Source organism: Macaca fascicularis, chromosome 20 (assembly GCF_037993035.2).
Source record: "Macaca fascicularis isolate 582-1 chromosome 20, T2T-MFA8v1.1".
Taxonomy (NCBI): Eukaryota; Metazoa; Chordata; class Mammalia; order Primates; family Cercopithecidae; genus Macaca; species Macaca fascicularis.
The window spans coordinates 53,171,721-53,196,017 of NC_088394.1; the positions used below are offsets into that span (position 1 = coordinate 53,171,721).

The 24,297-nt window shown below is 51.2% G+C and overlaps 1 protein-coding gene across 13 annotated transcripts in view; it reads left to right on the forward strand.

Moving 5' to 3' along the window:
- The window catches only part of NLRC5 (NLR family CARD domain containing 5), a 93,836-nt gene that overhangs the window by 68,382 nt on the left and 1,157 nt on the right, over nucleotides 1–24,297 (forward strand). For 7 of the 13 annotated variants that reach the window (XM_065537489.1, XM_065537491.2, XM_005592009.4 and 4 more), the window contains 21 exons: nucleotides 2,084–2,167; nucleotides 2,977–3,066; nucleotides 3,472–3,537; nucleotides 5,407–5,490; nucleotides 5,576–5,659; nucleotides 8,164–8,250; nucleotides 9,501–9,581; nucleotides 10,353–10,436; nucleotides 10,711–10,803; nucleotides 12,811–12,894; nucleotides 13,510–13,593; nucleotides 16,547–16,630; nucleotides 18,716–18,799; nucleotides 19,193–19,276; nucleotides 19,616–19,699; nucleotides 19,840–19,917; nucleotides 20,931–21,014; nucleotides 21,102–21,173; nucleotides 21,446–21,529; nucleotides 23,028–23,111; nucleotides 23,456–23,539. In XM_065537489.1, the coding sequence (XP_065393561.1) occupies nucleotides 2,084–2,167; nucleotides 2,977–3,066; nucleotides 3,472–3,537; nucleotides 5,407–5,490; nucleotides 5,576–5,659; nucleotides 8,164–8,250; nucleotides 9,501–9,581; nucleotides 10,353–10,436; nucleotides 10,711–10,803; nucleotides 12,811–12,894; nucleotides 13,510–13,593; nucleotides 16,547–16,630; nucleotides 18,716–18,799; nucleotides 19,193–19,276; nucleotides 19,616–19,699; nucleotides 19,840–19,917; nucleotides 20,931–21,014; nucleotides 21,102–21,173; nucleotides 21,446–21,529; nucleotides 23,028–23,111; nucleotides 23,456–23,539 (1,743 nt within the window). Of the gene's footprint in view, nucleotides 1–2,083; nucleotides 2,253–2,976; nucleotides 3,139–3,471; nucleotides 3,538–5,406; nucleotides 5,491–5,575; nucleotides 5,660–8,163; nucleotides 8,251–9,500; nucleotides 9,582–10,352; nucleotides 10,437–10,710; nucleotides 10,804–12,810; nucleotides 12,895–13,509; nucleotides 13,594–16,546; nucleotides 16,631–18,715; nucleotides 18,800–19,192; nucleotides 19,277–19,615; nucleotides 19,700–19,839; nucleotides 19,918–20,930; nucleotides 21,015–21,101; nucleotides 21,174–21,445; nucleotides 21,530–23,027; nucleotides 23,112–23,455; nucleotides 23,540–24,144; nucleotides 24,233–24,297 lie in introns of those variants that run through there. The other 6 variants (XR_006694694.3, XR_010583918.2, XR_010583917.1 and 3 more) reach the window with 5 other exon arrangements.

The following is a 24,297-nucleotide window of genomic DNA, read 5'->3' on the forward strand; positions in this document are numbered from 1 at the left end:
TTTTCATTATAGAGGGAAATTTTTCTTTTCTTTTTCTTCCTTTCTTTTTTTTTTTTTTTTTTTTTTTTTTTTTTTTTTTTTTTTTTTTTTTTTTGTGATGGCGTCTCGCTCTGCCGCCCAGGCTGGAGCGCAGTGGTACGATTTCGGCTCACTGCAACTTCCGCCTCCTGGGTTCAAGCAATTCTCCTGCCTCAGCCTCCCGAGTAGCTGGGATTACAGGCATGAGCCACCACGCCCGGCTAATTTTTGTATTTTTAGTAGAGACAGAGTTTACCATGTTGGCCAGGTTGGTCTCGAACTCCTGACCTCAGGCAATCTGCCTGCTTCAGCCTCCCAAAGTGCTGGGATTACAGCCTTGAACCACCGCACCCCGCCAATTTTTCTTATTTTAAAGACTATTTTATTAAGTGGCTTCATAAGACAAACTGATTTTTAAATGACGTTTCTCAGGAAAAGAGGAAATTAACAAGCATCAAAAATGTCACAGACCTGGAGGAAAATCAGATGCTCCAGGACACACTGGTTATATTATTTCTGACACTGTAGCTAAAACTAGCTGGGCTCAGTGGCTCATGCCTGTAATCCCAGCATTTTGGGAGGCCGAAGTGGTTGGATCACCTGAGGTCAGGAGTTAAAGACCATCCTGATCAACATGGTGAAAACCTGTCTCTACTAAAAATACAAAAATAATTAGCCGGGTGTGGTGGCACATGCCTGTAATCCCAGCTACTTGGGACGCTGAGGCAGGAGAATTGCTTGAACCTGGGAGATAGAGGTTGCAGTGAGCCAAGATCGTGCCATTGCACTCCAGCCTGGGCAACAGAGCAAGACTCCATCTCAAAATAAATAAATAAATAAAACCACGGAATGCTACAATGAGGGGAAATAAGAAACTTCAGGTGAGGTTTCCAATATTGATATTGTATTCCCAGATTAAAAGAAGAAATCTATGGGTTTAATGCATCCTCCAAACATTTTTTTTTCCCTTGAATTTCCTCTCATTCAAAAACTGTGGATCCCAAATGATGCAGGCTGAGGGCGTGGTGAAGGCAAATTGGGTTTTCTTTAACCCCTGAAAGCCTGCTGGAGGCACATGAGCTGGGAGTGGTCACCCGATATGGAAGAGGACGATGAGGACAGATTTACTGTGGTGCTGGGGAGGGGATGGTAGCAGAGAACGTAGGAGTTGCTGGTCGTTCTAGTGGTGATGGAAGCAATGGTGATGGTGGTACTGGGCTTGGTGGTGTAGAATTGTGGTGATAATGAAAGTGGTGGTGGTGATGGTGCTGATACTGGTGGTGGTGATATTGGTGGTGGTGGTGGTGATGGTGGTGATATGGTGGTGGTGGTATTGGTGGTAGTGATGGTGGTGATACTGGTGGTGGTGATATTGGTGGTGGTGGTGGTGGTGATGGTGGTGATATGGTGGTGGTGGTATTGGTGGTGGTGATGGTGGTGATACTGGTGGTGGTGATATTGGTGGTGGTGGTGGTGGTGATGGTGGTGATATGGTGGTGGTGGTATTGGTGGTGGTGATGGTGGTGATACTGGTGGTGGTGATATTGGTGGTGGTGGTGGTGGTGATGGTGGTGATATGGTGGTGGTGGTATTGGTGGTGGTGATGGTGGTGATACTGGTGGTGGTGATATTGGTGGTGGTGGTGGTGATGGTGGTGATACTGGTGGTGGTGATATTGGTGGTGGTGGTGGTGGTGATGGTGGTGATATGGTGGTGGTGGTATTGGTGGTAGTGATGGTGGTGATACTGGTGGTGGTGATATTGGTGGTGGTGGTGGTGATGGTGGTGATACTGGTGGTGGTGATATTGGTGGTGGTGGTGGTGGTGGTGATGGTGGTGATATGGTGGTGGTGGTATTGGTGGTAGTGATGGTGGTGATACTGGTGGTGGTGATATTGGTGTTGGTGGTGACTGATGGTGGTGATGGTGGTGATAGTGGTGGCGCTGGTGACCCTGACATGGGGTCCGGTAGCAGTGACAGTGGATGCAGGCTCCTGGTAACTGAGGAGCATCTCAGGCTGAGGAGGCACCTCTGATCACCGCCACTGCTCCTTACTCCCTACAGCCTCTCAGCAAACCTGCTGGGTGACAGCGGGCTCAGATGCCTTCTGGAATGTCTGCCGCAGGTGCCCATCTCTGGTTCGCTTGAGTAAGTGGAAAGCAGCATGAAGGACAGATAGCAAGGAGGAAGCCTTCCCTGGGCCAAAAGCACGAGGGGGCTCCTTCTCAGGGCATCCCCCGGAGCCCCAGAGAACAAGGTCTGCAGAGGGCAAGGGGCGAGTCTTCCCTTGCCTTCACTCCCCTGGCCTTGAGTCCTATCCTCTGTCCCTCACACCCACCATGGCAGAGCCTCCACCAAACACCCAAGAGAGGCTGTGATTCACCCAAGAGAGTTGCCCCTCCATGCACCCCTACAGCCAAATGGACCTGGGGACAGGGAAGCAACATTCCATCCCAGCTGATGTGGGATTGCAGCCGCCTGGCTCCTGGTCCATCCTGTCCCTGAAGTTCTTCTGACCCAATCTGTGGGACATAAATTTGGAGATGCCCCTGCAGCAGGCAAGGTGCCTTAGGAAGTCATCCACATGCTTGCCCCATCTCCCCAGTGACCCGGGGGAGTGACAGCCAGCACCAGGATGCCACTTGTTGCTAGGCAACTGAGCTTTATGCTTTTTTGGGGCTAGAGCTGCCAGCCCGGCCTTGCCAGTGCCCTGCCCCAGACCACAGCGGCAGCGGGCAGGGTGAGTGCAGCGCTCACGGACTCAGGGTTTGGTGCCAGTTCTGCCTCTGTGGGGATGGTATCCTTCTGGGCCTCAGTGTGTCCATCTGGAGATGGATGCTTAGATATGGAGGTTTCTCTTCCTAGAAATGACAGCTGGAGGGGAGATGGAGGGGGCTGGGCAGGGCTCCATGGAGGTCCTGCCCTCACTCCCATTCTCATCCCCATTTCCCTTCTAGTCTGAGTCACAACAGCGTTTCCCAGGAAAGTGCCCTGTACCTGGTGGAGACCCTGCCCTCCTGCCCACGTGTCCGGGAGGCCTCAGTGAAGTAAGGGGATGTTGGTCCCCAAAAAGCCCTTTTCTGCTGGTCAGCAGGTGCCCCTGGCTGATGATAGGAGAAGTAAGACACCCACATTTTATAGCCTTCCATCTGGTTGGCTTGGGGCAACCTCTGCCTCTCTCTGAATCTCAGGGTTTCCTGAGCATAGGATCATAATTTCTATCCCCTGATGCCCGGGTGCCATAGGGACCACAGAGGACATGGGGTGGGAAGGCCCGGTATTGCCATGCTCACAGAATGAGTTTGTGGGTCTCCTCTGGTTCTGAGGCCTCCATCCCCCCTTGTCCCTGTGGGTGCAGCCCTGCTTCCCTCTCTGTGCCCCGTGGGTGCCCTGGGTGCCTAGGAGGATGGCACGTCTGGGCACCGCGCTTCCCGAGGCCCTTCTCTCTGCAGCCTGGGCTCCGAGCAGAGCTTCCGGATTCACTTCTCCAAAGAGGACCAGGCTGGGAAGACACTCAGGTAATCCCTGCGGGGTGATGGGACAGGGGAGGGAGAGGGGAGAGGAGGCTGAACCCGCAGCGGCTTCCATGGCCCCCTCTTCCCTGGGCCATCTCCTCCTTTAGAGAGCAGCTTCAAGCTCACGGCCTGGGTCTGTTCCCCAGATCTACCCCTGATGCCCTCATGCCTCCAGTCTCAGCCGGGGCCTTGGCATTGAACTTGTGCTTTTTAGTCATGTCCTGACTACAGCCCCTGAGGTTTCTGAGCGTCATGGTTAAATATTTTGAAGCCACTTGAAAATAAATCCCTGATCTGCTACTTACCAGCTTTGTGGCCCTGGACAAGTAAAATGAGGATAATAGCACAACCTACCCCTTAGGGTTATTGTGAGGATTAAATGAGTTAATAAATATAAAGTGCCAGGAAAAGGTCTGGCTCATGGGAGTGCTGTCAGCTGTTATTATTACTGTTATTATTATTATTATTATTATCATCATCATTACCCCTGGTAGCCCTGATTCACTGCCACTGCCTTGGGCCAGTTCCTTTACATGTCTCACTTCAGCTGTGAACAGAGCCTCCAAACTGATCCCTGCATCCAGTCAGGTCTCCTCCCCTCCATTCACTCCACGGCCCGCAGAGGGATCTTCACAACACACATCTGAGACTGCTCCTCTGCTACTCTGTGCCCCTCAGTGGCTCCCCATTAACCCCAGGGTGAAGTTCAAAGTCCCTAGCATCTTCTCCCTCACAGTCTGATCCAACTGTCACCTTCCACCACATTCTTTCCCACCTCCCCTACACCACACACACACCCTACACACCAACCCCACATACCACATATACACCATGCACACCCTACACACAGCACACAGCACACACAACACACACATAACACACACACACACCACATACCATACACATACCACATACACACACATACACCACGCACACCACACAACACACACACACCCCACAAAAACAAACCTCCCATATACATACCTGGCACATTACAAATATGGCACACATACACCACATAATACCTACAAATACCACATACACAACACACACACACACACACACACACACACACACACACACAGAGTTCAGCCACAACCTTCACTATTTGCTCCTGGATCAAGCCCTGCCTGAAGCTTATCTGCCTCTGCTCACACCGCACTCAGCCCAACATTCCCTTCTTTGCCTTTTCTGAAATAAAATTTTCCCAATCCTTTAAAACCCATCTCAAACATCAGCCCCTCCTGTAAGCATCCCAGCAGCCCTGTTCCATCAGAGTGAACCGCCCCGACGTTCACTGGGCCCGTTCGCTTGGCTGGGCCCATCTGCTGGCCACCCAGGGCTGAGGTGCCTTGGATAGCAGGCCCCACGGAGAATCCCAGGCACACCTTCCTCCCCAGGGAGCTCAGCCAGTGCTGGTCCTGGAAAGTAAGGCAGTGGTTAAGGGTTTGGGGTCTGCAGTCAGACTGACCTAGATGGAAAACCGATTCTGCCCTTCTTTCTTGTCTGCTGTGTGTCCTTGGCTTAGTCAGTTTCCCACCTCTAATTGGTGCTATGAGAATTAAAGGAGACCCTGCGGGTAAGGCAGGAAGTCCCGTGACCCAGAGGCTGACACAATGCCTGGCCTAGAGTCAGGCTCCCTAAATAACTTACTCCTAATACTTTCTTACAGGGGGTGCGGGAGGTTCCTCCCCAAAGAGACAGGAAGCTCCCAGGGCAGGAGCTGCATCTTTGGCCTCTCAGGCCCTGATCCAGGCCTTTGCCCTCAGGGGTGGGATGCTCCCCCAGTAGGCCCTCAGGGAGGCTGAGATGAAGCTGGGCAGCAGTGCCCACAGGCCTCACCCAGGCTCTGCCCTGGCTTTCTGCCCTCAGGCTGAGTGAGTGCAGCTTCCGGCCAGAGCACGTGTCCAGGCTGGCCACCGGCCTGAGCCAGTCCCTGCAGCTGACGGAACTCACGTGAGTGACCCGCCCAGCCCGTGAGGACAGCAGAGGGGTGGGGCACCCTGCCAGAGCCACCTCAATGACTGACCTCTGTCCCCAGGCTGACCCAGTGCTGCCTGGACCAGGAGCAGCTGGCCATCCTCCTGAGCTTGGTGGGACGACCGGCAGGGCTGTTCAGCCTCAGGTACCTCCTCCCCCCGCTGCCTCTGGGAGGGGCCATGGCGTGAATGGGAGCAGGGGCAGCACCGGAGTAACAGGCCCCCAGGATCATGGCCTCGGCCATTTCCTGTACCCACAACCCTGCCATCTGGACCCTGAGCAAACCCTGTCCATCTGTGCCAGAGACCTCACAAGGCACACAGAGAAACTGTCCTTCCCCGGGCTGGAGGCCTGTGTTTTGGGATTTAAGAAAAAAAAAACAGCAAAAAAGAAAGTTCCAGAGGATACTGAACTGAGGACAAAAATAAACTGAAACAAAGTTCTTGTCTGTCTGTTCACCATGATCATTTTAAAACACTCAGAAAAAGAAAATACCAAAGTAGAAAGAAAAATTTTTTAAAACCCCTGTTCCCAGTACCTAGATTTGACAGTTGTTCATAATTTTTTATACTTGCTTCATATTTTTATTTTTATTTCAGCTGAAACGGTTTCAACTAAGTTATAGACCTCATAATCTACTCCTAAATATTTCACCATGAATCTCCAAAAATAAGGACATTTTCTCTGTAATCACAGTTCCATCAGGACACCTAAGAAACTCAGTGAGCCATTCCTTAGTGTCAGGTACTACCTAGTCTAATCTAAAATGTCCCCATTGTCCCCCAGATGACATAGCTGGCTTGTGGGATCCAGGATCTAGTCACATCTGGTCTCCATTTGCACAGGGTGGCGATGGTCTTCTGACTTTTCTAACCTGCGGCATCACCGCCCCACCCCCTCACCACAGCTTTCTGTTTCATGTCAACGTCTGTTGACAAAATCAGCAACTGTGTGTACTGCAGACTGTCCCGCTCCTGACTCTGGTAGCTTTCTCATGATGTCATGGCTCGTGTTCCACTAACCCCTGACTTTCCTGGAAACTGGAAGTTAGATCAAAAGGCTCCACGACATTCAGTTTCATGTTTGTGCCCAAAAAACTTGCGTCACCGACAGAGCTGTGCACTTCTCATTGCAGCCTGTGATAAGGCACCTAAGGACTGGCTGTTCTCCAAAACGACCTGTAAAAAATTGTTATAAAATACACATAACAAAATTTACCATCTTAACCATTTCTAAGTGTACCATTCAGTTGTGTTAAGTACATTCACTTTTTTGTACGGCCAATCTCCAGAACTCTTTTCCTCTTGCAAGAATGAATCTCTGTCCCCATGAAACCACATCCCATTTTCCCTCTACCCCAGCCTCTGGCAACCACCATTATGCTTTCTGTCTCTATGAACTGGACTGCTCTAAACAGTTTATATGAGTGGATTCATTTGTATTTGTCTGTATTTATCTTTTTGTGACTGGCTCATTTCATTTGGCATAATGTCCTCTGGTTCATTCATGTTGCAGCATGTGTCACTATGTCAGACTTTCCTTCTTTTTTTTTTGAGACGGAGTCTCGCTCTTGTCACCCAGGCTGGAGTGCAGTGGCGCTGTCTCAGCTCACTGCAACCTCCACTGCTTGGGTTCAAGCGATTCTCCTGCCTCAGCCTCCTGAGTAGTGGGGATTACAGGTGCCCACCACCACACCCAGCTAAATTTTTTTGTATTTTTGTAGAGACAGGGTTTCACTATGTTGACCAGCTGGTCTTGAACTCCTGACCTCAGATGATCTGCCATTTCAGCCTCCCAAAGTGCTGGGATTACAGGTGTGAGCCACAGCAGCCGGCCCTTTCCTTTTTAAGGCTGCATGATATTCCTTTGTGTGGATAGGCCACGTTTTGTGTGTCCACTCATCTGTCAATTGACACTTGGGTTGTCTATTCAAGTGTCCAATTGACAGTCTCTGCTTTCTTTTTTCAATGTTATTTTATTTCAAAAACAATAAAGACGAGGTCTCACTGTTTTGCCCAGGATGGTCTCAATCTCCTGAGCTCAAGTGATCCTCCCACGTCAGCCTCCCAAAGTGCTAGGCATGAGCCACCATGCCCAGCCAGAAAGTCCCAGCTTTCAATTATTTTGGTTATATATCCAGAATTGCTAGAGCACCCAAAATAACTTTTTTTTTTGAGACGGAGTCTCGCTCTGTCGCCCATGTTGGAGTGCAGTGGCACGATTTCACCGGTGGCACATGCCTGTAATCCCAGCTACTTGGGAGGCTGAGGCAGGAGAATTGCTTGAACCTAGGAGGCAGAGGTTACAGTGAGCCGAGATCATGCCATTGCAGTCCAGCCTGGGCAAAAAGAGCAAAACCCTGTCTCAAAAATAAATAAATAAAATAAAACGTAAAATATAAATATAAAATATCATTTGAAAAATAATATTTTCTGTTTGGATTGTCACAATCATGGTTGTTGGAATAAGGGTGATGTTAATTTGCTTTTTTAGATTGATGCCTAGTTGTATTTTATAGTTTTAAAACAAGCAAAAAAACTCAAAAAGCCTCTAGGCCCCCCCTTGACACTCCTCCCCCGGCCCCGTCATGTGTGCTGATTGTCTGCTGCTCACCCTGGGGGACCTTATCTGTGTCCCCTTCTGTGACAGGGTGCAGGAGCCGTGGGCGGACAGAGCTGGCATCCTCTCCCTATTAGAAGTCTGCGCCCAGGCCTCAGGCAGTGTCACTGAAATCAGGTGAGTCCAGAGAAGAGGCCCCCTTGGAACTCTTCATCTTTCATGAGCGTTGGAACTTTTCCTTGACCTTCCTTCATCCTGTGGGGTAATAGCTGTGTCACCAGCTAGTTCTTCATGTCCCCAGGGTGGCAGGAGCTCCTGGGGTATGTGTGAGGGGCTACACATTTGTTGGGACTAGTGCAGTAGTCAAGCCACAGTGTCAGCAGAAGACATCCCCAGATTCAAAACAAAGCGCTATTGGATCCAGGCAGACATGGCTAGGAGTCCACGCTGGTTGCTTGGAAGAGGCCCCCAGATGCAGTAACGCACATGATGGCTCTTCAACCAGAAATAACACAGTGACACACAGAGTAGCTAATAGCAAAGGTTTTTAGCATCCCACTCACCTATGTTCAGATCCCAACTCAGTCGCTTACTGGTTGGAGCCCATTACTGTGTCTCTCTGGCCTCAACCTCCTGCTCTTACAAAAGAGTCTAATTACAGCCCTTTGTGGGGCTGGGAGGATTACAGGAACTGGAGCCTGTAAAGATGTCTGATGTACTGTCACCAGCCACACAGGCTGCCCTGCTGCTTCCTTCTCTCCAGGAGTGAACAAGGGGATGCTCTGGGGACTTTATCCTCTCCCATAGCCCTCTCCCCATAAGCACCTCCATGAACATAACATTCAAGTAAAGGCGGTGAGCTTAGAGCGCACATGGGGACTCCAGACACACCCCCTACTCCACCCTTCCACCACACTGTGGTTCTTGTGCCCCTCCCTCAGAAAATTCTGGAACTGCCCTTGGATCCCTCTAATGGCTTTCTGTCATGGTCTGAAAAGCCTCATCAACTTATTAACTTTAAATCGTTGAAAAGGGCCAGGCGCGGTGGCTCACACCTGTAACCCCAGCACTTTGGGAGGCCAAGGCAGGAGGATCACTGAAGCCCAGAGTTCAAGGCTGCAGTGAGCTGTGATCATACCCACCAGGCTGCACTCCAGCCTGGGTTACAGAGGAAGACCCTGTCTCTTAAAAAAAAAAAAAAAAAAAAAAAAGAAAGAAAGAAAAAGAAAAATTGTTGAAAAGGCACTACTTGGGGTATCGTGTGTGATTCACGGAAGCGCCTACTTTCCCATCCTAAGCTGGTCCCTGGCAGGGGAGAAGGGGACCCAGGCAAAGGGTCTCAGAGTTGGAACCGGGCAGCCCGGGTGCCAGCTGGGCCCTCCAAGGAAGGCTGCTCGGCCTCACATTGTCTACTGCTCACTCCTCAGCATCTCCAAGACCCAGCAGCAGCTCTGTGTCCAGCTGGAATTTCCTCGCCAGGAAGAGAATCCAGAAGCTGTGGCACTCAGGTGGGACCCAGTACCAGGGACCCCAAGGCAGGTGCTGGTGTTGGGGAGGCTGCAGGGCTGCTTCTGACCAACAGTCGCCACCCTGCCCAGAGTCCTTAGAGGTTCCAAGTCTTTACACAGCCTACAGAGGTCTGACCAACGCACTTCTGAGGCGCTTCAGCCCCACCCCAGGCCCCAGTCTCAGCTCCAGTCACCCCCACGAACTTTCAGTTCCCTGAACACCATCTTGCTTAGACCTCAGGGCCTTTGCACTGGCTGTGCCCTCTGCCCAGAATGTTCTCTTCGCGCCTGCCTTCTTCACCTGCTTAGCTCCTCTTCATCCCTCAGGTCTCAGCTTAAATGCCACCACCTCAGGGAGGCCCCCTGGACCCCAAGACTTCATCAAACACTTCCATTATCCACTGTTATAGATCCCTGGATTCATAGCACCTCTAATCCATATGGCACAGTTTTGGAAATGAAAATGTCACCCTTTTGAGTGGCTGCAGCCCTGCCTGTGTACATTCTGGGAAATAGAGCATGGTAGGATCTCAGCCTCACTTCACCTCCTCGGCTGCGTGTCCTTGTGCAGTGAACAACCTGCACAACCATACCAGCTGCCCCATCTGGACTCCTGCTTCCTAGCACTTCTCATAAGTGAATAGCAAACTGTAGGACTTCGTTTGATCGGCATTTAGTTCCCCCTACACCATAAGCTCCTTGCAGGCGGAGACTGAATCCCCCATACTGGACTAGATGTTCAGAAACTGTCATCTCCCTGTCTGTGTCCAGGTTGGCTCACTGTGACCTTGGGACCCACCACAGCCTTCTTGTGGGGCAGCTGATGGAGACGTGTGCCAGGCTGCAGCAGCTCAGGTCAGCACCTGGAAACTCTGTGTGGGGCCCTGAGTTGTCTGGTTGACCCTGGTGCCTACTCCAGGCCACGTGTGACCCTAGCATTCTTAGCATTCTCTCTTCCTTGTGCAGGAGAAAATCACACTTGGCCAGTGGAGGGGAGGGAGAGCCCCAGGGTGGCTGAGGGGAGCTCTTGGGTGGCCCCTTCTCCTCTCTTGGCATCCCCTTCTGGATGTGATGACCCCTGAGGTGTGTCCAGCCTGAAATTCTCTGGAATATCCTTGGACCTTTTCAGCTTGTCTCAGGTTAACCTCTGTGAGGACAATGATGACAGTTCCCTGCTGCTGCAGAACCTCCTGCTGTCCCTCTCTGAGCTGAAGACATTTCGGTATGCAGACAAGACATTTACTCAGGCCCCTTTACAGCCCTGCCCTGCCCTGACACCTCCCGTCATTCCCAGCCCTGGGCTCAGAGGACTCAGTGTCTCACCCTGTGGACAGAAACCACAGGTGGCCCTGGAGATGATTTTTAGGGGTACCCAGTTGTAAACATGACCTCAGGAACATTAAGCCACATGGCAAGAAAGTTATTCCCTTTTTAATGCTCTTTCATTGCTTTTCTTTTAAAATAACTGCAAACTAATACAAAGTTTCAAGAAGACTGAGAACTGCTGTGTGCCATTTACCCAAATTCACCCTTAGAGCCGGGCGTGGTGGCTCATGTCTGTAATCCTAGCACTTTGGGAGGCCAAGGCGGGTGGATTGCCTGAGCTCAGGAATTCGAGACCACGCTGGGCAACATGGTAAAACCCCGTCTCTACTAAAATACAAAAAATTAGCTGGGCCTGGTGGTGCATGCCTATAATCCCAGCTAATCGGGAGGCTGACGCACAAGAATTGCTTGAACCCGGGAGGCTGAGGTTGCAGTGAGCCAAGATTGTGCCATTGCACTCTAGCCTAGGTGACAGAACGAGGCTCTGTTTCAAAAAAAAAAAAAAAAAAAAAAAAAAAGGAAAAAGAACAAATTCACCTTTTGCCAATATTTTTCCACATTTGCTCATTTCTTCCCTCCCTCCTTCTTCCCCACCTCCCTCTTCTTCCACTCTCTCCCTCTCTCCTTTTCTGAACCATTTAGAAGTTGTAATCATGTCCCTTTACCCCTTAACATTTCAGCAAATTTGCTAAAAATAAGGACATTCTCTTCCATAATCCAGTAAAATTATAAAATCCAGGAAATGTGACATTGATACGCTACTATTATCTCAACTACAGTTTATACTCCAATCTCACCAGTTTTCCCAATAATGTTGCTTATTGCATGTTTTTCCCAGTCGTGGATCCAGTCCAGGATCACAGTCTCATTTAGTGTCATCTCTTTAGAGTATTCTTCAACCTGGAACAGGTCGTTGGCCCTTCTTTGTCTTTCACAGCATTGTCTCTGACATTTACAGGCCAATTATTTTATAGAATGTCCTTCCACTTGGGTTTGTACGGTGTTTCCTCCTGTTTAGAGTTGGAGTCTGCCTTTGGGCAGGAAGATCACACAGGTGATGCTGCGTTTTTGTGCCTTCCATCGGGGCACCTGATGTGTCGGTGTCCTCGGGCTGGTGATGTTAACTGTGATCACCTGTGACAGTGGTGTCTGCCAGGTCTCTCCACTTGCAAAGTTACTGACTTTCTCTTTGTAATTAACATAGATTATGTGGTGAGGTACTTTAAGATTATGTAAATATCCTGGTCTTCCTCAAACTCTCATCGGTGAATTTTAGCAGCCGTTAATAAATGTTACTTGAATCAATGAATTACTATGACAGTTGCAAAATGTAGCTTTCCTAACTTTTGATTTTCTTTCCACCTAACTGATTACACCAAGAAGAAACTCTTGGGTTGGGCACAGTGGCTCAAGCTTGTAATCCCAGCACTCTGGGATGCTGAGGAGGAAGAATAGCTTGAGCCCAGGAGTTTGAGACCAGCCTGAGCAACATAGTGAGACCCCCATCTCTACAAAAAATAAACAAAATAAATGTTTAAAAAGGAAGAAACTCTTTAGGACAGACAGATCTTTGACACTTCTTCAGTATTTGCTTTAAAGATGCAGAGTTTTTGATAAACAACAGTAACTAGCTAAACTACAGTGATACCTAATTCTGGCTTAAGTTGTGAAGTTGCTACCTGAATGATTGTGGCTTAGGAAATACTGAACTAGTCCATGCTTCTGCTTCCAAGCTCTATGGTGGCTTAATGAGTTCATGGTGGAAGAGATTTATGAAGGAAAGGAGGTCCCCTCACATTGCCCCCCACATCCCTACCCCACATCCTTGCCCTCTGCCACCAGCATTCAGAGCTCCCAAGACCCAGGGCTCCCGACTGACCTGTTGCCCTTTGACCCCCACCAGGCTGACCTCCAGCTGTGTGAGCACCGAGGGCCTTGCCCACCTGGCATCTGGTCTGGGCCACTGCCACCACTTGGAGGAACTGGAGTGAGTTGTAGAGTGGAGGGATCAGGGACAAGTGGCCCATCTGAGGGTGAGGGGTGGAGAAGAGAGCAGGGTATTTGGGAGGGCAGGCAATGGGACTTCGACTAATGACCCTTCCCCCGATGAAGTGCAGCAGTGCTGGGTGTGGCCTGGGGAAGGATGAGCACCACAGCTTGGGTCTGAATTTCACCACTGACTCACAGAGGGGCTGTGGGCGTGGCTGCTCTGCTCTGGGCTTTGATCGCCTCATCGGCGAAAATGGGGCTCATGAGCCTTGCTCTGCTGGGCTGGCTGTGGGAATCAGGCTATGGAGATGGCTGAAGAACAGGAGGGTATGTGTGTGTGTGTGTGTCCCTGGTCCCCCAGCTTCCTCTCTACAGCCTTCATCCAGGGCATCATTTCTCAGCTGGGCCAGCTGTGACTATCATGCCTACCCAGAGCCTGAGCCCTGGGGCCAGAAATACCCATGCAGAACATGGACAGCGAGGGTGGTCCAGGGCGTGCAGATGCAGAGTTGCCCTCCCAGGGGACAGAGCAGGAGAGGGGAACTGACAGGACAGCTCAGCTCCAGGGCTGGGCAGGCTCCACTAACCCTGGCCTCTGTTTGGTCTTCTGCAGCTTGTCTAACAATCAATTTGATGAGGAGGGCACCAAGGCGCTGATGAGGGCCCTTGAGGGGAAATGGATGCTAAAGAGGCTGGAGTAAGTGGTGATGGTGGTTAATGGGGAAGGGGGTGAGTGAGTGGTGATGGTGGTTAATGGGGAAGGGGGGCAGTGAGTGGTGACGGTGGTTAATGGGGAAAGGGGGCAGTGAGTGGTGACGGTGGTTAATGGGGAAGGGGGTGAGTGAGTGGTGATGGTGCTTAGTGCTGCATGGTCAGTGAGTAGCATGCCAAGGAAGCTTTGCATGTTTTGTAAACACAAACTGCCATGTTTCTGGATGGACCCAGGTGAGCCGAATGCCCTTACATGACCTTTTACTTTCTATTCTGGCTCTGAGTGCCAGCAAGAACCTTGGTCATAGGAAACAGAATACGCAACTCAAAGCAATCCAAGACAAAAATGTACTGGCTTATGTCATGGAAAATTATGAGGCCACGGACTTCAGGCACAGCTGGATCCAGGGGTTCTGTATTTGTCAGGCTTCTCTCTCACGTACTTCACTCTGGCCCTTACTCTTTTTCTGTCCACCTTGGCTTCCTTCTCAGGCGGGCCATCCCTATACCTGCAGGCTTGCTTTCTCTCAGCTTAGTGGAAAGGGAGTACCATTCTCCCGGTGGTTACAACAAAAGGTCCTAGATTGAGTCTCACTGCACTAGCTTGGGTCACCTGCCCCACCCTAAAGCAATCACTGTGGCTGTGAGCACAAAATATTCTCATTAGCCAGATCTGGGCACATGCCCACCCTGTCTCCTGGACTTAGAGGGGTGGTATTTCAGGGTGTGAGTAATAGAAGAGGAAACAAACTCTGGGCAGAAAAAATCTACAGATGTCCACTACATTTGTCTACAGTCGTTTCCTTGGTAACTGGCAGCTTTTACTACTCTCTTCCATAATTTGAAGTCACCGAATTCTTAGAAATGCCAGAAACAGCCTCAGTCTAAAAGTCAGGTCCCCGTCCTGCACAGATTCCTGTTTAAACAGTATCTGGACAGAAAATTTAACAGAATATCTTCCGCTTTTCATCTCATAACTTTTTCTGATGACCAAAAATATACACTGGCTATAAAAAGTTCCATCATTCTAGAAATATGTAACAAACAACATGAAATGCCCTGGAGATGACACCCCCCGAGAAAACTTCTGTTGAACAGTTTGTGAACTTTTCTCCAGATTTTTTTTTCTACATATGTTTTGAATTCAGCTTGAAAGTAGCCTTTTGACTTTTTGCCCCTTAACATTGAAATTCTTCCACTTGTCCCTCTTCGCTTCTCCTGGGGAGAGGATCAGGTAAAAGGAGAAGAGGGATTACAGAGACCTTTGACCACAGGGCCCTCCTGTCATCTCACTGGTCTGTTTCTTTGCCCACTCTTCATGTGCCTGCATCTAGGCTCAGCCTTCTGGAAGCTTTTATTCAGGGGATTAGAGGCCCAGTGAGGTCATTCATTGGCTCATTCATGCATTCGACAAATATGTACTGAGCTGGGCACCTGGGCCGGGGCCAGGAGCTTGTGGTACCATGGGGGACAGGACAGATTCATCCATGCCCCCGGGGGCCTTTTTCTTCCTTCTGATTTCCCAGGCACCAAGTGCTGCTCCTTACCTCCTGCTGCCTCACTTGCTCTATCTGTAAACTGGGCATATGATATATTCTCTGTCCAAAGAAAGGGGATGGATCGTCAGTGCCTGGAGTTCTCTTCCCATCTCAGATCTGTCATTTCCAAGTGTAACTCCCCACGGGCAGCTACCCTCAAATCCAGCCAGCTTCTTCCAGCTGTCTACCTGTGATGGAGTGGGTAGGAGCATGGACACTAGTTAGGAGCCTCACTGCCTGGGTTCAACTCTGGGTAGGGTAACTGACACTTCCAGTTTGCTTGGCGCTTTCCCCATTTTAGCACACGAAGTCCCACATCCAGGAGAAACCGTTCTGTTCTGAGCCAACCAAGACAGTTGACCATCTTTCGCTTCTGCCTCTTTTTTATTTTATTATTATTTATTTATTTATTTGAGACCCAGTCTCGCTCTGTCGCCCAGGCTGGAGTGCAGTGGCACAATCACGGCTCACTGCAACCTCCGCCTCCTGGGTTCAAATGATTCTCCTGCCTCAGCCTCCCAAGTAGCTGGGACTATAGGCATGTGCCACCAGGCCCAGATAATGTTTGTGTTTTTAGTAGAGACAGGGTTTCACTTTGTTGGCCAGGCTGGTCTTGAACTCCTGACCTCAAGTGATTCACCTGCCTTGGCCTCACAAAGTGCTGGGACTACAGGCATGAGCCACCGTGCCCAGCCAGTTCTGCCTCTTCATGTGTGAACTTGTGCCAGTCCGTCAGCCTCTCTGTTCTTTGGCCTTCTCATCTTAACTCTGAGGATGAGAGCAATCTCCCCTGCTAGGGTTGTTGTGAGGATTAAATGAGATAATATGTGTTACATTCTTACAGTCTGGTCAGAGTTCACACTCTACAAGTGCTAGCTATTGTTATTCTCCTCTCCTGCCTAGGCTGGGGGCCTCTAGAAGTACAATCGCCTGGGTCACATATGGTTGGAGCTGAGGAATGGGATTTCTATAGCTTTGGGTTCTGTTCCTGAAGCAACCACTTTGTGTATGGCCTTGAGCAAGTTCTCTAACTCTCTGAGCCTCGGCGTTCCTCACCTGTAAAATGGGGATGATGATAAACCCACCTTTCCAGATGGCCCCAAGCCCTGCATTTGGCCCACATTTTATGCTCAATATGTGACTGCCATTATTACTGGTCATTAGTCTGGGTCCATGAGGTTCAGAACATAGAACTGCTGCCTGCCTGACCTCAGTAATTCATGCAGAGAAATAGCATTTGGACCTCCCAGTACAGTTCATTTCATAGAATTTTTACACTGTGTGGATATAAGTGGCTGTCTTGGAGGTCCCTAGGCTTGCTAAGCACAGAGGCCTCAGACCCCCAGACAGGACAGTGCCCCACCCCTAGATGCCAAGTTCACCTGGCCTCCTCTTCTCCAGCCTCGGTCACCTTCTGCTGAACAGCTCCGCCTTGACCTTGCTTACTCACGGACTAAGCCACATGACCCGCCTGCAGAGCCTCAGGTGAGTGACCGAGTGGCCCGTGGGGGTGAGTGGGAGGAAACACTCCCCACTCAGTTGCGACCACATCCAGGGAAGCACGGAGGGCACCTCCCTGGGGATCCTTTGTGGCTCCCTCCCAGGCCCATCCCTGTGCCCTCCCAGGTGGGTGCCCACTGCTCTTGCCTTCTAATGCCACCTGTTTCCTCCTGGTTACAAAAGTGGCCTAAAGGGCTCAGGCCCAAGTTGCAGAACAACCCTTGAAGCACACACAGTTCACCCTGGGCTCTTGTTAAAATGCTCATTCTGATTCCCCAGGTCTGGAATTCTGCCTAGGTTGTGTGTGTGGTTTTGTTTCTGTTTTTGTTTTGAGCTGGAGCCTCACTATGTGGCCCAACCTGGAGTGCAGTGGCAATGCACAGGTGCAGTCATGGTGCACTGCAGCCTCAAACTCCTGGGCGAACGTGATCCTCCTGCCTCAATCTCCCAAGTAGCTGGGACTACAGACCTAAGCCGTTGTGCCCAAACTCAGCATTTCTTTTTTTGTTTGTTTTTGAGACGGAGTTTCGCTCTTATTGCCCAGGCTGGAGTGCAATGACGCGATCTCAGCTCACTGCCACCTCCACCTCCCGGGTTCAAGCAATTCTCCTGAGTAGCTGGGATTACAGGCATGTGCCACCACACCCGGCTAATTTTTGTGTTTTTAGTAGAGACAGGTTTTCTCCACGTTGGTCAGGCTGGTCTTGAACTTCTGACCTTAGGTGATCTGCCCACCTCGGCCTCCCAAAGTGCTGGGATTACAGGCATGAGCCACCGCGCCCGGCCCCAGACTGCATTTCTAACAAGCTTCCGGGTGGTAGCAATTCTGGGGGCCACAGTCTGCACTTTGAGTAGTGTGTGTCTAGACTCAGATGAGGCGGCCTTTCTATACTCCCTTTGTGATTTCACTCCCTGACGCTAGGTTAAATAAACATGACACTTACTTTCAATGTAATTTTTCAAAACATGAAATCTTGTGACTAAAAAACAAATCCAAGCAGTGACACAAAGCGTTGCTTTGTTTATATCCAAGTACACCACCTCCTACCCCCCACCTCGGGCACAGCAGAGTAGGTAGGAAATGGGGTTAGAAAGTTCCAGGAGGATATATCATATTGGACCATTTCACCCAAAATTAATTTACTGAAAGGCGATCCGTTAATATGTATTTATTTATTTTTATTTTATTTTTATTTGTTGAGACAGAGTCTCACTCTGTCACCTAGGCTGGAATGTAGTGGCATGATCTCACCTCACTGCAACCTCCACCTCCCGGGTTCAAGTGATTCTGGTGCCTCAGCCACCCAAGTAGCTGGGATTACAGGTGTGCACCACCACACCCAGCTAATTTTTGTATTTTTTGAGCAGAGACGGGGTTTCTCCATGTTGGCCAGGCTGGTCTTGAACCCCTGACCTCAGCTGATCCACCTGCCTAGACTCCCAAAGTGCTGGGATTACAGGTGTGAGCCACCTCACCCAGCTCCATTAAAATTTAATTTGCAAAATAAAAGAAAGTAAAAACAACATACAAACAAATACTTCCCAAGGGGCTAAGACCATTTGCCTCAGCTGTTTCGTTGGTTTTTCCTACCCAGGCAGAGCAAGGTCAGGGCTCAGTAAAGACAATACCCTGGGTTTAAGGAAAACCTACCATATGCATAGATGAGAACATGATATGCCCCTGAGAACTGATTTGTGTGAATCAGAGAACCCAGCGTGAAACTAACATTCAGCCGGGCCAGCCCGGAGATCCCTGACACAGAGGCTGAGGTGAAGCTTGGTAAAGAAATGTAGAGACTGCTCCTGGGCCAGGGGCTCTGGATTCATTTCCACCCAGCCTGCAAGTCCCTAAGTCTCACTGCTGAGTCTCAGTTTTCTCACCTGGACATTGGGGACAGTAATTCCCACCTTGCTCACCACCGCCCACCTGCCAAGACCCCCAGAAGTTTTGCTGCTAGCCTATGAGTTCCTGGGTGTGTAAGGCTTTGCAAACTGTAGAGTTCTTAGCACAGCACCTGCAAAGGCCTTTAAGCTCCTGAAAGTCTCTTGGTCTATTCCCTGCTTTTCCAGACTGAAGAGGAACAGTATCGGTGATGTCGGTTGCTGCCACCTTTCTGAGGCTCTCAGGGCTGCCACCAGCCTGGAGGAGCTGGAGTGAGTTGCCCATCCTGCCCCCAGACCCAGGCAATTTTGGCAGGGAAAGATGACAAGGACAAGGGGCTACCTGAGCACGCCCTTTGCTTCTTCATCTCATCTCCTTCACCCACTTCTACACTGTGTAAACAACCTGGGGCCTAGAACCTTGGCGGACCCAAAGACAGGATGTGAGAGTGTCAATTGCAGCAAGAGGGATTTAGGTCAGACAACGGGGAGAACATCCTAAACAGAAGCCAAGAGTTAGGAGCTGTCACTCAACATGGGGTGATGGGGTTCTCTGTGTGAGCCAAGGCCCTTCCTGGGACTTCAGCCTCCCCTTCTTTTTCTGGGAGTGGGGTGTGGACAAGATGAAATGGTGGAAGGCTGATGAAGCTGTTCTCTTCCCCCAAGCTTGAGCCACAACCAGATTGGAGACGCCGGTGTCCAGCACTTAGCTACCATCCTGCCCGGGCTGCCAGAGCTCAGGAAGATAGAGTGAGTGGCCAGCCCTACAGAGGAGGGCCACAGGGGTCACACCATGGTCCTAGGAGATACTGGCCCCTAGCTCAGGCCAGCATGGTAAAATCTCCCCTGCGCCAACCTCAGTGTCCAGGCAGTGGGGCTTGGTGACCTCCTGGCCCTCACTGTAGGACCTTAAGCCACCCCAGTCCCTGCTCTTCTCTGGGCCTTTCTGCCTCATTGTCTGGGTAGGTGTGTGGTGTCAGGGGGTTGTCTCTTAGGCCCCCTGAAGCAGGACTGGCAGCCCCAGCAGACGTGCTGGGGTGTCGGGGAGAGGGAGCGTCAGAGGATCTGATGGCTGCCCCCCTCCCACAGCCTCTCAGTGAATAGCATCAGCCCAGCCGGGGGAATGCAGTTGGCGGAGTCTCTCATTCTTTGCAGGCACCTGGAGGAGCTGATGTGAGTGTTTGCCCAGGTAGCCTCTGCCCTCTGTGCCCCCCAGGCCCACCTGGCCTCCTCTCCTGCAGTGGGCACAGGGCAGGGCGGGGGTCCCGAGTGGGCCGGCCCAGCACTCAGTGCTCATTCCTCTCCTCTTCTAGGCTTGGCTGCAATGCTCTGGGGGATCCCACAGCCCTGGGGCTGGCTCGGGAGCTGCCTCAGCACCTGAGAGTCCTGCAGTGAGTGGCCCCCTGCCCACACCATGCAGTTCTGGCGGGGAGGAGGGTCCCCGGGAGCAGTGGGGGGGGGGTCCAGGCCCCCATCAGTTGAGCTGCCCTGCCCCAAGTCAAGCTGTGGCATGTACCCACATGCCTGTTCCTTCCCTGCCTCTGATGTCTGCAGCAAGAAAATCAGGAGGCCCAGCCTAGTCCTGGCTCTGCCACGGGCCCCTGCCTGCCCTTGGCCAAAACCCTGCCCCTTCTCAGCCTCAGTTTCTTCACGTGCAAAAGAAGTACAATGATCCCAGCTCAGTGCGCCCTGTAAGCGGGTCCCTGAGGGTGAATGAGAAATCCTAGCAGAGGGCTTCGCGGGAGCACAGCACCAAGCAATGCGGCCTCAGCACTTCACAGCTGAAGTCCTTGGCCTCATGGCAGCCCCAGAGGGCTGGGACTTTTTTTTTTTTTTTTGAGATGGAGTCTCTCTCTGTCACCCAGGCTGGAGTGCAGTGGTGCAACCTTGGCTCACTGCAACCGCCACCTCCCAGGTTCAAGCAATTCTTGTACCTCAGCTTCCAGAGTAGCTGGGATTACAGGCATGCGCCAGCATGCCCGGCTAATTTTTGTATTTTAGTAGAGACGGGGTTTCACCATGTTGCCCAGGCTGGTCTTGAACTCCTGGCCTCAAGTGATCCACCCACCCCAGCCTTCAAAAGTGCTGGGATTACAGGAGTGAGCCAGCGAGCCTGGCCGGTGCTGAGACTTATACGTGCTCCCTCTTTCAGGCCAGGGAATGAAGGCCAGGAGAGGTGTGGAGAATTTTCCTTACTCCTACGTGAAGGACCTGGGTGTTGAATTTGGGATCTCAGACCCCAAAGCCAGGCTCCTTGATACCCACCCAGGTCCTGTGTGGATGTGGAATTAGCCAGAGACTGTCTACGGGCTGGTGCTGTGGCCTGAGACGAGGCTGAGGGTGGGGGGCTCTGAAAAGGTCCCCAGTCCCCAGAGGCTCCTCTCACCCTCTCCTCTTTCCCCAGCCTGCCGTTCAGCCATCTGGGCCCAGGTGGGGCCCTGAGCCTGACCCAGGCCCTGGATGGATCCCCCCATTTGGAAGAGATCAGGTAAGTAGGGGCTGCCCGGCCCAGGTGCGGGGGACAGTCCTGGGCGGGTGGGGGGTTCCTCTCACAGGTATCTCACCTACCCTGCAGCTTGGCGGAAAACAACCTGGCCGGTGGGGTCCTGCGTTTCTGCAAGGAGCTCCCGCTGCTCAGACAGATAGAGTAAGTAGCCGCCCCTGCCTGCCTGGGGGGACCAGCAGTAGGCTGAGGGCTGCCCTTCTCTGAGCCTAACACCTGGGGAGGCCTTCGAAGTGATAGAAGCCCCAGGGATGGCGGGGGCCTGGCTCGAGAAAGGAAGGCTTTCCCAAAACTCCTAGCTTACCCCAGACCCTGGCGGCTCTGCTCCCTCCTGTGCTGATAGCGGGAGACAGGACCTGCTAGATCCCCTGACTCAAACACCCCCCATCCCACCCCACGCCCTTCTCCATCCCCAGCCTGGTTTCCTGTAAGATTGACAACCAGACCATCAAGCTCCTCACCTCCAGCTTCACGCGCTGCCCTGCCCTGGAAGTAATCTTGTGAGTGATTGGAAGAGTCCTGAGCTGGCTGGGAAAAGGAAAAGTGGGGAGGGGTGGGGGGAGTCAGCCCCAGCCTGCTGTGTGGCCTGGAGCTGCTCCCATCCTCTCTGGCCAGTCCTCCCATTTGTAAATGGGGAAGATCATTCTTGCTCAGACATCCTCTCAAAGACATTTTAACACGGGAGCTGCAGGTGATGTTGGGTAAAACAGTTTACCTTCTCCTGCCTTTTTCCCTATTTGCAGAGTGGTGGGAGGGGAGGTGGGCCAGGTGGTCTCTGAAGGTTTTTGGTCCAACCTTTCTTTTGGGAGGCAATTGGATAGACCACCTTGTCTGCTTGATGAAACCTCCATTTATGAACCACAGTTGGTAGTGAACAGTGGCTAAAGGCAGAAGAAAGCCACTCCCAGGCCTGCTGGCTGGCTGGCTGTGCTTGGTTGTGTCTTAGCAATCAGAATCCCCCAGACCTTGGGGCCTTGCAGTGCTGCCTCATGGGTAAACTAGAATTCTAGGACTAGCCTGGGACCCTAACCATGGTATGGAGGACACAGCTGTTTCCTGAAGAACAGGACACAAGTGATTACAAGATTATTTTAGTTTGCATCCTAAAGATCTTAACCCTTCTCATTACACCAAAGAGAAAGTCTCAGATCAGTGCTAATTTATCTTTAACACCTAACACAGGATTCTCCCTTTTTAACCAAAAGGGTTAAAAACCCAACATCTTAGGAAGGGCATATGTTCCAACTAGAAGTTAATACCATTGTTTGTACTATATTTATTTTTGTAACTACCTTCTATATGGGGTCTGTAACACAAGTTTTCCATTGATAGTAGTAATAAATGTTTCCTTTTAAGATTAATTTTATTTATTTATTTATTTATTTTTTGAGACAGGGTCTCCCTCTGTTGCCCAGGCTGGAGTGCAGTGGTGCAATCTCGGCTCACTGCAACCTCCACCTGCCGGGTTCAAGAGATTCTCCTGCCTCAGCCTCCCGAGTAGCTGGGATTACAAGTGCCCACCACCACACCCAGCTAATTTTTGTCTTTTTAGTAGAGACAGGATTTCACCATGTTGGTTAGGCTTGTCTCAAACTCCTGACCTCAGGTGATCCAACCGCCTTGGCCTCCCAAAGTGCTGGGATTACAGGCGTGAGCCACCACGCCCAGCCAAGATGAATTTTTTAAAGTAAGAAAAAAGAGGGGGCCGATTTAAAGAAAAATATGATGCATCCTAAATACAGGAGGTGCATGTGTGTGGCAAAAATGGCAACATCATGTGAACGTCATGATCCAAACTTGACGGGGAGGGGAGCAGGGAGGAAGGTAACCTGCACCCTGGCGTCTTCAGGGGAGGACACACAAGCACCCTATCAGGTGGCCTCTCTTGAAAACCCTTGCCCCCACGATTGGCCCCCTGCTCTCCCCACTCACTGCCTTGTCTCCGCCCCTCGACCTCCTTGCTCTCCTGCCGCTGACTTTGGGACCCCTACCCTGCAGGCTGTCCTGGAATCTCCTCGGGGATGAGGCGGCTGCCGAGCTGGCCCAGGTTCTGCCGCAGATGGGCCGGCTGAAGAGAGTGGAGTATGAGGGGCCGGGGAGGAATGGGGTGGGCTGAAGGGGGACCTACCTCCCGGGAACACCAAGAGGCCACCGGGGTCAGTCCCCCACCTCCCAGAAAGCCCTTCCTTGAGTTGCACACTCTGGTCTGTTCCAAGCCCCTGCCAGGCTTAGTTCCCCCTGGGTTCTAGCCTTCAGCCTTCCTGCTGCACCCACCACAAGTCCCTGTTGTCTTTTGGGTTCTCTGAGAAGGTAGTGTGGGAGACTGTGTCCCCCCACCTTGGCCTGAGGAAGGGACCTGGGAAACCCTCACACCCATTCTCATGACCGTGTCTCTCTTTCCCCTCCCCTCTCCGTCCACTGGGAAGCCTGGAGAAGAATCAGATCACAGCTTTTGGGGCCTGGCTCCTGGCTGAAGGACTGGCCCAGGGGTCTAGCATCCAAGTCATCCGGTAACAGAGGCCTGCAGGGGCAGGGATGGTGGGTGGGAGGCTACACCAACCCCCAGATCTAATGGGACTCCCTGGAGGGAGGCGGCAGGGCCTGGGTTGGGGATTATCAAAGGAGACTTGGACCACTCCACCAAGAATTTGGCAGCAAGCAGACTTGGATCAAATCCCAGCTCTGCCACTTGCCAATTGTGTAACTTTGTAGCCGTAACTCACCCTCTCTGAACCCCAATTTTCTCATCTATGAAATGGGGATACTGATGGTATCTACCTCAGAGAGTTGTAAGGACTAAACGAGCATATAAAGCACTGAACCCAATGCCTGGCACATGGTAAGCACTTAAAATAGTAACTATAATCAGAGCCATCACATACAGTTGTATAGGTTGTGCACTGCATGAGAGCATTAAACCTAAGAGACACCATTCACATTGTCAACCTGCTGGATTTCTAGCAGATGAGAGTAAAGTGACTCGTTCTACCAAAATCATATATTATGACAATTTCAGACAGATGGCAGTAAAACATCTTGAAGAAAGAGGGCCTTTTCCTTATTTGCACAAATGTGTCATATGAGTGTGGTCTTAGCTGGCATCACTATCTCCCAGGGAGGAAGGTTGAGTTGGAGAACTCAGGAGGCAGGTGTAGAGGACACCCTCTCCCTAGGTCAGCTGGTCTAACTCCTGCCTCTGCCAGGTAACTCTGGGCACAGCTCTACCTTTTTGGGCCTCAGCCTCCCAATCTGCAGATAGGACAAAGGA